Source organism: Gracilinanus agilis, chromosome 1 (assembly GCF_016433145.1).
Source record: "Gracilinanus agilis isolate LMUSP501 chromosome 1, AgileGrace, whole genome shotgun sequence".
Lineage (NCBI taxonomy): Eukaryota > Metazoa > Chordata > Mammalia > Didelphimorphia > Didelphidae > Gracilinanus > Gracilinanus agilis.
In genome coordinates this window covers 209,266,828-209,282,400 of record NC_058130.1, presented here as the reverse complement: position 1 = coordinate 209,282,400, position 15,573 = coordinate 209,266,828, and the positions used below count along the sequence as shown (strand labels likewise).

Below are 15,573 nucleotides of genomic sequence, written 5' to 3'. Positions count from 1 at the left end.
TATAAATCTAGTAATAAGCCTCCAGATTAATTTTTATTTATAACAGGTAGACTAGAACTAAACTGTAGGAGGTCTTGAAAACCAAGCTAAAATGTTTGCATTTTACTCATCTGACAGTGGAAAACCACTATATAAAGTTTTAAAGTGGGAGAAAAGTTACAGAATCAAAACTGTACATTAGGAAGATTACTCAGGCAGCTGTAAGAATCATAGAGGGGAGGTAGGCAGAACAGTTAAGTTAGGAGGCTACTACAGAAGTGCAGGCAAGGGGTAAGAAAGGTCCTAATTAAGATGATGAAAGTGAAAATGAAAAAAGAGGCCTAAATGTGAAAGAAAGTTCAGAGGGAAACTGTGGCAGCTAATCTGATATAAGGGGTGTGGGAGAAGGAATATTCAATGATTACCACAAGATTTCAAGTAAGTGTTTGAGAGAATAGTGATACTCTCAACCAAAACAGGGACATTAGGAGGAGAGATGATTAAAGTATCAGTGAAATGGCAAAATGGTGACAGTTGGAGACTGAAGTTAAAAGTAACTAAAGTTAGACTCACAGATCATAGGATCATAGATTTGTGACTACAAGGGAGCTTAAAGGCCATTGAATTTAATTCCTCCTCATAGATAAAGAAACCTAGGATAATTAGGAAACCAAAATAGAAATCCTGGCATCTAAGGCCCTCTGAAATCTGCCTTCTACTTACTTTTTCAGCCTCATTTCATAATTCCCTTATAAACAATATGCCCCCATCAAACTGGACTACTGGTGTTTGGCAAAACTTGAAACTCAGTGTCCTATTTTAAATTGCTACTCTCCAAGCCTTGAATGTAGTCTTTGATATTCTTATCTTCTTTTAAGACTTAATATAGAAAGGCAGCTAGATGGCTCAATTGATAGAGCACTAGCCCTGAAGAAAGGAGGTTCTGGATACAAATCTAGCCTTAGACAGTTCCTAGCTAAATGATTAAGGGCAAGTCACTTAATCCCAACTGCCTAGCCTTTAAAGCTCTTCTGCTCTGGAACTGATATTTAGTATCCAAAATAATGGCTTTTCCAAGAAGCCAATTCTGATTCCACACCCACCCATCCAGTTGCTAGTGATTTTTGTCTATCTGCAATTTTCCTTGAATTATAGTTATTTGTTTGCACATGTTGTATCTCTCCCAACTAGAATGAAAGCTTCTTGAAGGTAGGAACTATTTCATTTTGTCCAGGTATAATAACTTACAAATAGTTCATGTCTAATGTTTGTTGAATTAGAAAAAAAACGATTTTAATTAGAGAGAGACATAATTAAACTTACCTGATTTTAAAATTAAGAACAGGGAAAAATCAAACTTAAATAACTAGAACAAATACTTAAAAAGTATACTTCAGTTCCATATTTTAAGCAATTACTAACTAGTGGAAAGAAAAGAAAAGGAAAATGAGAAATATTACCTGGGGGAAAAGGGGAGGACAGAGAAACAGAGGATAGAGAAAAAGGGGTAGAAAAATTGACATGGAAAGAGAAAATATGACATAACCAAGTAGAAGAGAGTATGAGGCTAAGTCAATGAGACTAGAGAAGGAATATTAAGAAAGACTGGTTCAGAAGAGTCTCAAGTTTTAGTAAACTATTCTTTTCACATCCTTCAGTTTATTCACTAGGATAGTAAACTGAAAGATTGTTTTAACCTCTTAACATTGTCCTTTCAAACCCTAAATAGTTGTGGCAGCTAGGTAGCTCAGTAGTTTGAGAGTAGGCCTAGACATGGAAGGTCCTGGCTTCAAATCTGAACTTAGACACTTCTTAGCTAGCTGTATGATCCTGGGTTAAGTCATTTTACCCTCATTGCCTATCCCTTACTGTTCTTCTGCCTGGGATAGAAGGTAGGGTGTTTTTTTTTTTAATCCTAATTAGTTGATGAATTCCTGTTCTCAGTTCATATGAGTTTTAACCTTTAAAGTTTCAAAGGTTCCTACTCTTCATAGGATAATCTTAGCAGCAAAAGAAGTAGGAAAAGAGTGTTTTTTAACTGTAAAGAAAGTCACTACAGAGATATTTTTGTCTTTTTAATTTTAGTTATGACAAGAAATTTTATTCTAAAATCTCATCTTGGTTCCTTCTGATACAGTGATTCTCAAAAGCTATGCCAGCAAAGTGCAATTCCTGGCAAATGCTGCAAAGCAGAAAAGGGTTGAGCAAGGGTCAGGTGTGAGTAAACGTCACCTGAAAACAAGCCTACCTAACTTTAGACAGGATCCTCTAACCCCCAAGTGGTCAACTGCTTTGGCACTACCCTAGGGACATACATGGTCCTGGGAGAGACAAAAACAAACAAAAGAGAGTCCCTGCCCTCCAGTAGTTGCTATTGAGTAGGAGCAGACAAAGGGATGTATAAGTAAATACAAATGTGTGTAGGTTACTCCCCACAAATTGCCATTACATTCATAAGGTGGGTCCCCAGAGGACAGCTGTTACTCCCACAGTTTCTAAGGTACTCTTGTGACCACAGGCTCCTATACTCAACTACTGCCTGTTAATAGACAGTCAGCAAATACAATTAGCTCTTAGTGACAGCATTTGCTCATGAAAACAGTAGTTACAAAAAATTCCTCTCGGAAACCTATCACAAATACAGCAGTTCAGAGGAGAGGGGAGAGAAACATGAAACAAAATTCAAAGACTGGCTGGAGCCAGACCAGGGAGAACCTTAACTTCCGGTTTCTATTTTATCCTAGAGGCAAGAGAAGTTTCTGAATAGGGGAGTGGCATGACCAACCCATCACTTTAGGACGGAAGATCCTGGTGAAAGCTACAGGAAGGATGGAAAGACAAATGGGAGAGAATGGGGAAAGGAGGCTATTCAAGTCATGTAGGAAGAAGGTGATAAGGAACCAAATTGGGGGGGAGGGTGGCAATCAGTAAGGAAAATTGAATAGACTTCCAAAGAAATTAGACTAGATAACTTCTGCCATTCCTTCCAACTCTAAAATGATATACTTCAATGAAAGCCTACAGAGCTCCCTATAAATATAAGCCAGGAAAGGGAGCTATCTCATTCTTTCATAGAAAGGAATTATTTTGGCCTAACTTCTTAGGACATTAGTGAAAGATAGCTTAGTTAAGCCATGATCATCAAAATGATATGATACTGGCTAAGAGATAGAAGGGTGGATCAATGGAATAGACTTGGGGCGAATGACCTCAGCAAGCTAGTTTTTAATAATCCCCAAAGATCCCAGCTTTTGGAACAAGAACTAACTATTTTACAAAAACTGCTGGGAGAAATGGAAAACAGTCTGGGAAAAATTAGGTTTAGATCAACATCTCATACCCTATACCAAAATAAATTGAAAATAGGTAAATGATAAATACCAAGAGGGAAATTATAAGTAAATTAGGTGAACATAGAATAGAATAACTGTCAGACCTATGGGAAAGGAAAGAATTTAAGAGCAAGAGATAAGAGAACATTAAAAGATGTAAAATGAATAATTTTGATTATATTAACTTAAAAGATTTTGTACAAACAAAACCAATGCAACTAAAATTAGAAGGGATGCAACAAACTGGGAAAAATTTTTATAATAAAAATCTCTGGCAAAGGTCTAATAATTTCTCTAATTTATAAGGAACTAAGACAAATATACAAGAAATCAAGCCATTCCCCAAATGACAAGTGGTCAAGGGACATAAATAGGCAGTTTTCAGATGAAGAAATCAAAACTATCAATATCACATAAAGTGTTCTAAATCCCTCCTGATTAGAGAAGTGCAAGTTAAAACAACTCTGAGGTACCACCTCACACCTAGAAGATTGGCCAATATGATAGTAAAAGGAAATAATAAATATTGGAGGGGATGTAGCAACTTTGGGATTGCCTGTGGAGTTGTGAATTGATCCAATCATTCTTGAAAGGCAATTTGGAATAATACCTAAAGGGCTTTAAAAGACTGCATGTCCTTTGATCCAGCAATACCACTACTAGGTTTGCACCCCAAAAGAGATAATAAAAAAGGGTTGTACAAAAATATTTATAGCCACACTCTTTGTAGTGGCAAAAAATTGGAAAACAAGGATATGCTCTTCAATTGGGGAATGACTGAACAAATTGTGGTATATGATGGTGATGGAATACTATTGTGCTATAAGGAATGATGAACTGGAGGATTCCTATATGAACTGGAAAGACCTCCATGAACTGATGCAGAGTGAAATGAGCAGATCCAAGAGAACATTGTACACAGAGACTGAAACATTGTGGAATGATCAAATGTAATTGACTTTGCTACTACTAAGTAATGCAATGATCCAGGACAATTCCGAGGTACTTATGAGAAAGAATGCTCTCCACATTGAGAGAAAGAACTATGGGAATAGGAACACAGGAGGAAAACATATGATTTATCACTTGTTTATATGGGTATATGATTGGGGGGGTTGGTTTTAAAAGATAACTTTATTACAAAAATCAATAATATGAAAAAAGTTATCAAGTGATAACACATGTATAATCCAGTGGAATTGCTTATCAGCTCAAGGAGGGGACAGGGAAGAGGGAAGGGAGAGAAAATATAACCATGGAAAATATTTAAAAATAAAAAAAGTTTTAAAAAAGATAACTTAGCTAAAAAGGAATATATGATACTTTCAATGTAAAACACTTTCTATGTGCCTAAAGAGGCATACAAGATCAGAAGAACTATATCATACTTACTTGGTGATCTTGGTGGATATTTGTGAAACGCTTTCTTTTTTGATTTCTGAAAGGCAGAAGAAATGATGTAAAAATTTGTTGTATTTTTCAGTTACAAAAACAATACCATTACTGAAACTCTTAATGTATGACCTGTAAAAGAGTTCAGGATAATTTTCTGTAATGAGTCAGAAGGAGTTCTCATAGCAAAAATACGGGCAATAAACTTCTCTGAACTAAAGGAGAAGACTTTGCAAAGGAGTAGCCTTATAACACAATGGGATCATTTTTAGCTCTTTGGCCTAATTCTAAGGCTACGTGGAGATTCAAAGACACATACATAATACAGAGATAAAAAAAAAAAGCAAGAAAGCAAGACAATTTAAGAATTAAGATAGATTAGGATGCTACCCAAACGAGGATCTCAACAATTCCACAACTCCTTGTCCACAATAATTAAGTAGATATAATTGGTAGCTTCTTCTACTGCTCTTAATATAGCAAGTTATTGCCACCATAAGCAAGTTTAAGTCCTGTTAATGAAGAGGAAACCAATGCAAAAAACATTCTATCTGAAACACTATTTTTAACATAATAGAATGGCTGTTATACATCTCTAGAAATTAAGACCTCACAAGAACTACAGAAGCCTTTCTTAGGTGGAATTTAGATGTCCTTATTTTCTAGTTAGAGATAATTAACTTTATCATTTGCTTGAACTCTGCCACAGAACAGTATTCATGTTTATAGATGAAATGTTGATAATTTTAGTTATTTGATTTGTAAAGATTACTCCTTTGAAAATCTCAAACCTGCATGTTTTCAAACCTTAAGTAATATTTAAATTTCTACTTCTGAACCTGATCCATGCATAGTTATAGAAGTATGGGTCCAAAGTACTATCTAGAATGTTTTGCAAGAGTGATTTTGCCAGGGTACTAAAAAGCATACAGTTGATTGGAAAGTGTATACTTACCATCTCTAAGTCTGATTCGTAGGTAATCGCAGATAGACTGTCATCTCCCTAGAAAAAAAGAGATGTGTACACCATCATTTTATGAATCTGACTTGGTTCCTAATGTACCCAGCTCATAAAATCTCCTAAGTTGGCCATAGTTAATTTAACTATACTAAGAGAAGGAATCAAACCTGTGATTACACTGGTTTAGGGAACTCTCAACAAGGAAACTCCCTCATCCAATGTTATCTACCCATCCATCCCTGGCCTCTTATATATATGCCCTGCCCCTCCTCACCCCTATCCCACCTGGAATAGCACACTCCAGAATGGACATCTAGAGGCCCTTTCTCCCCTCTCCTCCCTGGAAGAGTTAAAACATTCAGTTTTAGAATTCCCACCCTGGGGCTGGTCTTGACTGGTGTATGAGTGAGTACATACAAACTCATCTAACCCAATATTATCTAGCCAGCCCTTCATATGCCATGCCATGCAGTTTTCTACTCTCGGCATCTGGCTTCTCTGACCCTTTCCTCATCTTGCTGTGAGATCAATATGAAAGCAAGTAATACCTTGCTCATGGAAAGGATATGGCTGCACTCACAGTCTGTCTCCCAAAGTCAAAACTCCCCTTCTTGGTTATCACTCCCATATAATTGATATATATTAGAATATAAGGTGGGCAACTAGATGGATCAGTGGATAAAATGCTGGGCCTATAGCCAGGAAGACTCATATTTCTGAGTTCAAATCTGGCCTCTAAAGTTTACTAGCCCTATGACCCTGGGCAAGTCACTTAATCCTGTTTGCCTCATTTTCCTCATCTGTAAAATGAACTAGAGGAGGAAATGGCAAACCACTCTAGTATCTTTGTCAAGAAAACCTCAAATGGGACCAAAAAGAGTTGGGCAGGCCTGAAAATGACTTTACAACAACAGAATATAAGCTCCTTGAGAGTATGATGTACTATTTACATTTATATCTGTATCCTCCACAAAAAATTAATACTTTTTCATTCATTCAATGCAGATTTGTACCATAAAGATAAAGAAAGTGCCCTAGAGCACTGAATTAATTAACTTACCCTGGGTTACAAAACCCATATATAAGTCAGAGGTAGGAAGGACTTGAATTCAGGCCTTCCTGATTCTGAGGCTGGCTCTCTTTCTATTATCTCACACTGTCTCTTAAAACTCTGGTCCTAAAAGAAAATCTCATAGACTAAACATCCGCTAGCAAACTCAATCTAGTTATTAGACAATATGGGTAGAAAGAAAACAATCTGGTGATTCATTGTCAATAAAACAAACTAATTGTTTTCTACAGAAAACCAAGAATTTTTGTTCATCTGATTTTAAAATGCTTTTAAATAGAAATGTTTTGTTGTTTTAAAAGAAGAGTTGCTCTTATTTCCTCCTTCAATCAATACACTTAAGTGATAAGAAAGGCCAGACTATATAATGCATTTATGAACTTTGTTAAATGCTTGTCAAAAATTCTCTCTTAAAAACTCACTTACATTACCACATGAACTTTTTGGTGAACAAAAGACTTGTATTTATGAAAGTCCTTTCCCATTTCCACTTAGGAGGCTACGTATTAGCTAGCTTTTAAATATGTTGTCAAGACTAGGCTGCCAAATAGAAAAAAAACTCCACATTTTCTCATCTGAAAGAAATGTCAATTCACCTACTACTAATCTAGATTCAGTTGCTCAAAATCACAAGATGGAAGGCGTTCAATCCATTTTGAATATAAGATACTTTTATAACCAAATGCTGAATATTAGGACTAACATCCATGTTCTAGACTAACAATGTCACATTCAAGATTTTACAGGAGGTATTTATTTATATTTTGTCATATATTTTTGTCATTTTGTCATATAAATTATGATTTCTCATATATAGTATTCAAATCCAGGTAATAACATACTGCTAGTCCTAATATATTTCAAATGCATAAGGGCTTTTCAAAAAGTCATTTACTAGATTAATCACTAGTGTTTTATGTGCAGTATAATAATTTTGTTGCTACTACCAAAATGTATTCAGATGTACATGGCAACCCACGGATGATCCATTTTAGAGTTGCTATACACATTTGACTCTATTATAACATGTTATTACCTGGATTTGGATAATCTTCAGAAATAAAAACACTTAACTGTAAAATCTGATCTTCTGCATTTGGTGCTTACTTTAAACAAGTTCAAAATGTTCAGCCCATGCCAAGACAAATGTTTGAATACAAGATTATACATAATCATTTCAACAAATTGCTTTTCATGTTAACAGTTAGTGGTCCTGTGATATCAATTTCTTTAAACAGCTTGTAAACTTACTTTTGGAAAAACTCTTTAAATCTCCACAAAGGAAAGACTACAAAGTAATTACAGAATCTACTGATGGCACTGATCTGCTCCTAACTTTGGTCTAATTTTTCTAAAAATTTACACTTCAGTTAATGAACCATGAAAAGATCCCATAATGGTCATTTATGCCAACAAAAGAACATGTAATGACCATGTAGTTGTTTAAAACAGACCCCTTACTGCTCTCTTCTGACTTGGAACCAATACGCAGTATTGATTCTAAGACAGAAGGTAAGAGTTTAAAAAAAAAACCCAATATTAAAGTATATGATGATGAGATAGGTTATTTTAAGGTAAACCACATTATGGTAAGTCAGTCCTAGGTTAGCTTCCTTCTATCTGCTCCATAATTTCAGAAAGCATGTTTCTGTTCAAAGTTCAACTCTATGAACAGTTAGCAAATGTCAACAGTTTTGGCTAGCACTGTGCTATGTTTCATACTGCTATAATAGTGTAGGAGTTCCACTTTCTTCCTTTATGATTTCAAATCACAAGATTTAGAAGCTAGAAAGGATCTTTAAGATCGAATGTGAACCTAGGTCTTCTGACTCCAGATGCACTGTGCTAATTATGCAAGCGGTTGCAATGGATTAAGGGATTCCTTAATCCCATATTTAAATTCTTCCAGTAGAATATAAACTCCTTAAAGGCAGAAACAGTCTCATCTTTGTTTTTATTTCCAGTTCCTAGCACAGATCCTAGCACACAGCAGGCTCTTATAAATGTCTGTTTGGTTGATTGATTCCAAGTTATTGTTTATGTAGTCAATTTAGGTGCTTCTGTTCTTTTCATGATATTTTCTAGTCATTATCTCTATCAAAGGTTAGAATGACTAGAAGTGTTTTTTTTTTAAATGAAAATCAGAAGCAAGGAAATGTTACTAGGAAGAAATGAAAAGGGGAGAATGAAAGACATCATTTACTGATATGACTTCAGATGGAGGGACAAGTACCACATACAGTGTCTAATTTCTCAAAGGAAAAGTTCCCTGTAGCATACCTGCCATGTTATTACTCAGCTCCTTTATTAACATATGACTACATTTCTTCAGTTAATCATTCTGTTCCCTGCTGTGATAACACTGTGCACAATGCCTGAACAGGGACATGCTATGTTGCTTCCCAGGAAGAAGACAAAAAAAATCAGGGCATATACATATGGTTATAGTATGTCTACCCCCTTGCTTTTAATTCCTGCAAGCTTTTCTTGACAGTTTTGTAGGAAAGATGAGTAAGAAATTTGATGTCAGTAAAGCAGGGACTCATCACTGTTGATAATCCCTATGGATGATCAAATTACATGGCTCAAAACCATTCTTCTGCAGAATGCTTCATTATTTTACAATCTAACCTAAAGATAACTTCACAACTTAATTACTTTAATCCACCCTTTATGTTCTAAACTATCGAATGAAAAAAAAAGTTAACATACTATATAACCCTAATTAGAATTTAGGAAGACACATGAGACTGTAAATATATTCTTTTACAGGTTTTTGTGAAGTGTGATCCCTTTTAATTCTGCTGGAACATAACGAGTCAGCAGGGGGTTGGCTGAAGAATGTAGATACCCCATAAATCACAATTTGAAGTTAACAGAGACTTAAATAGGTGTACTACTGGATTCGATATAGTGCTACAACCGACATCGGGCCTGAGGGTTAACTATGATAAATAAAGTCATGTGCTCTTTCACTTAACCCTCTCAACCTGTAACATGATAGAAGGGTTTAACTCAATGGCCTCTAAGGCCCCCTCTTCCAGCTGTAAATTTATGATCCTATGATTCTGGCATACCTTATCCACTCCCTTATCTATCCTGAGCTCTCATAATCATCAACACAAAATTAAGCTGATTTTACCCACTTCAAATTAATGGTAAATACGGTAGTTGAGAACCTGGGTGTTTTGTCAATATAGGTAGAAGTAGCCTTGGAGTGCTGAAGACTAGGATTCAAATCCTGCTTCTAAAATGGACTAAGCTATGTGAGCATAGATAAGCCATTTCCCTTTTCTCAATGCTTTTTAGGCAACTACAAGTATTATTTACTAGTTACTGATTTGCATTATTAGAGGGAAATCACAGATCTGGACAAATCAAGTCAGCTTAGCTCTCACATTTTCTTGCCAAATCTCTTAAGCTATAATTTCAACTTCCTAGAAAATTCTCTAGTGACTGTTCCAAACCATTTTTTTTCTCTAAGCTCTCAATTTTACAAAATCCAAGGTCCTTTCCAGTTCTAATCTATGATCCTTTGACCTATATCTCTAACACTTAAAATCAAATTATAACCTCTTACTTCATTGAGAAGACTGTAGTCATTCAACAGAAACTCCTGCAACACACCTCCCTCCATATCTCAAAACTTTCAGCACCAACAAACACTCTCTCCTTACCCATACCCTTTAGCTTATAAATCTCAAGGTAAAGGACCTAGGTTTGAATCCCAGCTCTGTAAGTCATTTAACACCTCTGGAACCTAGCTACTTTATATATAAAACATGGAGATTAAACTAGATGGTCTTGAGGGCAGTGATCTCTAAAGGATGATAGTGGAATGACTCTAAGAGAAGTAATTAATTAGGATGTGGGAATCGGATTTGTTTTCTACTCTCCTTATAGCAGGCAGTGTTGATTTGTCTCTAAAACAACTACTGAGCCCCCCTTTTCCCTATTCCTCTGCTATACTCTCTCCCATAGCACCTTCAGGGGCTATACCAAGTTTTGGTTCTTTAGTGCACAATACCCCACCATTCCCATTAGCTTCAATGGCAGATTTCCATACCTGCCCTTCCCTCAATGTTCCCATATTCTGGATCACCACAGCAGTGGTTTTCACACTCTAGGATCGTGGCTGGTACACAAGATGCTTCTCCCTCTGTGCCACCCCTCCCACCTAACCCACCTCCTCTTTTCATTTTCTGATGGGAATGAGCACCATAGGATGAACGAAAGTGTATGAGTTGTGATTATAATATCTTTCAATCCAAATCTACTCCTCTTTTCAGAAGTTCCTAGTTTCAGTAGAGGATGCCACCATTCCTCTAGTCTTTCAGGTTCTTCCTCCTTATTCTTGATTCCTCATTCAACTGAAATTTCTCTCTTCAAAGCTGTCAGTGATCGCCTAACAAACAAATATGATGGCCATTTCTCAATCTTTATCCTTCTGGATCTCTTCACAGGATTTGATACTGTTGGCTATCATTTCCTAGACACTTAAGTCTCTCTCTGGGTTTGTGACACTTCATCAGTTCTCCTTTTATATGGTTCTTTTTAGTCTCCTTTGCTGATCATTATTTCTATCATGACACCTATTTGAAGGTGGACTCCAAGGCTCTGTCCTGGGCCCTCTTCTCTCTGTATATTTTCTTACTAGGCAACTTCATTAGCTCCCATGGATTGAATTATCATCTCTATGTATTTGACTTCCAGATCTACATATTCAGCTCTAGTCTCTCTCCTCAACTCCAGCCAGTCCTGAATCATGAACTGGCTACTGGACATTTCATATTGTATCTCAAACTTATCATGTTCAAAACACAACTCGTTTACCTACCTTTACCTGCAAACACCCTCTTCTCAGAAGCTTCCTTATTTCTGCTGAATGTACCAACATTCATGAATCCTCATTTTGCTTCACACCACACATCCAAATTAGTTACCAAATCTTAACATTTCTTTACATCTGTCTCATTCTCTCTACTTGCACAACCAATATTGTAGTTCAGGTCCTCATCAGCTCTCATCTAGACTACTGCAATAACATCCTAATTGGTCTCCCCGCCTGCCTCAAGTTTCTCCCTCTTCCAATCCATCTGCCACATAGCTGCCAAAGTACAAGTCTAACCAAGTCAATCCCCTACTCAGTAAACTGGCTTCCCAGTGCTTCTAGGATCAGTTATTTAATTTTAATCTCATTCTTTTTAAATTTATATTTTTGTATACATTTTTATAAATTACATAGTTATAGTATAGTACATGTATATAATTTATAAATAAGTAAAAACACATTCTGGGGAAACCTTTTGCTGTTAAGAATGCAACTAAAAAAGTTTAGAGATACCTCTCTAAGGCCCCTTTCAGCTCTGAATCTCTGGGCTCATGATCTTCCTCCAGAGGACCTAGGCTCTACTATGCATCTCGCCTCTCATGAATCATCAGTCTTTCTTCATTTGCCTTCAAATATGCTAGTTCTCCTCAATCCTAAAAAAGTCTTAATTAAATCCTTCTTCCTGTTCAGCAGCCAACTAAATTCTTCAGCCTGATGGTTTAAGTCTTGTGCAATCTAGCACCAATTTATCTTTCTTGATTTAATTGGTATTATCCCTTTTCATGAATTCTAAAACAGTCAAACTTACTACTAGCCATCACTCAATTTGGCATTCCATTTTCTATCTCCATGTCTTTGTACAGGCTATCTCCCAGGCTTGGAATAAATATATAAGTATGCATATACCATATATTTAAGTATGTATTCATATATACAATACAAAAATATACATATACACGCATGTGTGTATACAAAAGTTCTTAACCTGAAGTCTATGAACTTTTTAGAAATACATTTTTTTGATAATGGCATTTTCCCTTGTAATCCTCTGTATTTTATTTTGTCTTAAAAAAATTATTCCGAGATCTATATGTTTCTCAGGCTGCCACGGTGATCCATGACATAAAAAAAAGAAAGGGAGAGACAGATGACTGTAGAAGCAATCTTCTAGAAAAGAATAGGTAGAGCAAAGGATTGAGAGTATATGTTGAGAGGCCAGCACTGGTAAGCAGAGGTGGGGGGGGCGGGGGGCCTTCATAATAAGTGTTTGAAGAAAAGGAGGTAGGAATTGGGATGAGAGGGTGGGTAAATCACGAAAGTTGAAAAGATTAAGGAACTGGGAAGTTGGAGTGTGAATATCAACATATAAGTTGAAATACTTTTGTGTAAGAGGAGCTGAGATAATAAGATGTTAAGATGGGAAGGAACTCAGCAAATTACCTCAAATTTCTCACTAAAGAAGATGAGATCTTCAGTTCAGAGAGCAGTGAGATGAAATGGTGAGAGGTTTAAAGGAAGAAGAGAAGACTTAGATTACCCTTGGGGAATGGGATGGAGAATTATTCAGGGTTGAATAAAAGGGCTGCCTTGCTGCAATGAGGATTCAGCAAAGATTAACATTGTTTTTAGAGAACTCAATTGTGACTTCCTCAGAAAATTAAGTGTTGGGTACCTTCTCTAGTTACCCTATACTCCAGTCAAACTGAACCACTCTTGTCTCCTACCTTCTGTTACCCAGTGTCTTCTTGAACTATCTTCTCCTATTGTATTCCTCCAGAGACTTTTTAGGCCAATTCAAATGAAGCCTTTACATTTGGGGTCTCTGAGACTGCTTTTCTTAGATTTCTCTAAAGTCCTTATCATGTATTAAGGTTGTCTATGCAAGAAAGAAGAGATATTGTCTTCTTTAAATGCTGTAACACTCTCCACACCCTAGTGTTATAGTTTAGTGAATGCAATCTTTAACCTCAAGGAGATTAGACTCTAGTTGGGAAGTAAAAGAAACACATAAAAAGAGAACAATATAATGCAGTATTAAATGGAATAGGTTATGAGAGGTAATGTGGTAAAGTGAGAATACAGAGTTTGGGCTTCAACAGCCTTGGTTAGAAATCTAGGCTTTGACCCTTTACCAGCTGTATGATCTTAGGTAAATTACTTAACCAGTTGCCACCTCTACAAAATGAAAGGATTGGGCTAAGATCAAAATTAAAGGATCTGGCCACTGTCAAAAGAGTTATACAGGGACTTGAGTCTGAATCCCAGCTTTGCCATTTATTTTCTTGGAGAAGTCACTTACTGCTCGCTCCCAATTTACTCATCTGTAAAGTAAGGATTAAGTGATTCATGATAAGGCTGGAGAAGTAGATTGGAGTCAAGTTGTGAAGGGCTTTAAGGTAGCTAGGTGGCACAATGGATGGACTACAAAGTTGGATTCTAGAAAATCTGAAAAATCAAATCCTGCCTCAATCATCTTTCTGTTGTGTGACTGGGGGCAAATCATTTAACTGCACCCAGCCCTATCTGTAATGGAGATATATTACATCAGTGACTTCCTTTGCCTGGACCAAATGAAATAACAGATAAAAACACTACATAAAAAAGCATGTCTCAAAAGTTTCAGTCTTTTCAAGCTTTCATTGTTGGGCTTTGATAACTTACAACTGCACTAAGACTTTTGAGACACGCTGTCATGGCATATTAACTGTCAAAGAAGTCTAGAACTGAAAAGGTCCTCCAAAGGCTATCCAGCCCCTTTCCCTTCATTGTACAGAGAAGAAACTGAGGCCTAGGGAAGGTAGTTAAGAGAACCATGGGGGTAAGCATCAGAGATATAATTTGAACCCAGGTCCTCCGACAGCCCCACGCTGCGCACCCAAGCCCCTCAGAGGCTACCTGACGCCTCACATTACGGAGGCGAAGGGTGGCAGTTGAACTTGAAGAGGGGAGGCCCCCACGGGATGGGCCCACTTCCTTCCCTTACCGCTTCCGAGCCCAGCTCAGAGACTTCCTGTAACATAGTGGCGGCCGGGTGGGGGGCCTGTGGGAGCCAGGCAGAGCGGGCTCCCCGCTAGGAAACACAACTAGTCACGGACTCAACATGTCCCAGCGCCTTACGCCCGCCATGCCCCCCGCCCCCCACCCCCCCGCCGCCGTCGCCGCCGCCGCCGCCGCCTCCGCCGCCACCGCTATAGTCGCCACCACCGCCTGCCAAGCCAGCTGCAGGAAAAAGAGAATGCTCCTGGGCTGGCCCCAGCACTTCCGGGGAACCATTTCCATGGCACCATTTCCATGGCAACGGCGTCAGGCTGCCCAATGGAGCTCCGACGGGCCCGCCTCCAATGACCCCAGAAGTAAAGAGTAACTATGAACGTTCCCTGAAGGAAGCCGTAGGGTTTCCTGGGAAAAAGAGCCGGATGGAGGCGGGAGCTAGCGGAGCCGAGTCAACTTCGAGCGCGACCTCGAGTTACCAGTCTTGAACTGGAAGAGGAAATAAGTCCTGGAAGAAACGCCCTTTTAAGGGAACTTAACTGGCCAGTGACTTGGATTCTGGGGAATGGGGATAGGGATGAGAGAGAGGGGGAAAAGTATGGGGTTTCATAGACGTATTAGGTATGCATGATCGAGTGATAGATGTAGATAGATGTAGATAGAAATAAGTTATATAAGTATTCCTAATAAATATTGTTATGTTATATATCGTACTATATGATAATACAAATAGTTTGTTACATTTATGTTCTAAATATTTAAGAATAAGAATATTTAAGATATATTCAACGTAACATTTTAATGTATTTGAGTATTTAAGATATATTTTATGTTAACCTCAATGTTATATTTATGTCAAAAAAGACGCAATATTATCATTGTTGACCATATGGTTATTTACATACTACATAGCAATGTCTGGCATATAATAGGCACCAATATTTATCGATTGCTTGATTTATTTAAGCCAAGAGATTCAACAAGATTAGAACAAGAGCTTCAATAAAGAAGCATAATA

At 37.3% G+C, this 15,573-nt stretch overlaps 1 protein-coding gene across 3 annotated transcripts in view; it reads right to left on the bottom strand.

Moving 5' to 3' along the window:
- IQCE (IQ motif containing E) overlaps positions 1-14,667 on the bottom strand; it is an 80,861-nt gene extending 66,194 nt beyond the window's left edge. For 2 of the 3 annotated variants that reach the window (XM_044659980.1, XM_044659973.1), the window contains exons 1-3: positions 14,548-14,667; positions 5,659-5,706; positions 4,704-4,749 (exon numbers count right to left, since the gene is read on the bottom strand). In XM_044659980.1, the coding sequence (XP_044515915.1) occupies positions 4,704-4,749; positions 5,659-5,706; positions 14,548-14,583 (130 nt within the window). In that variant the 5' untranslated portion in view covers positions 14,584-14,667. Of the gene's footprint in view, positions 1-4,703; positions 4,750-5,658; positions 5,707-14,547 lie in introns of those variants that run through there. The other variant, XM_044659985.1, reaches the window with a different exon arrangement.
- Between the last annotated feature and the right edge of the window lie 906 nt (positions 14,668-15,573).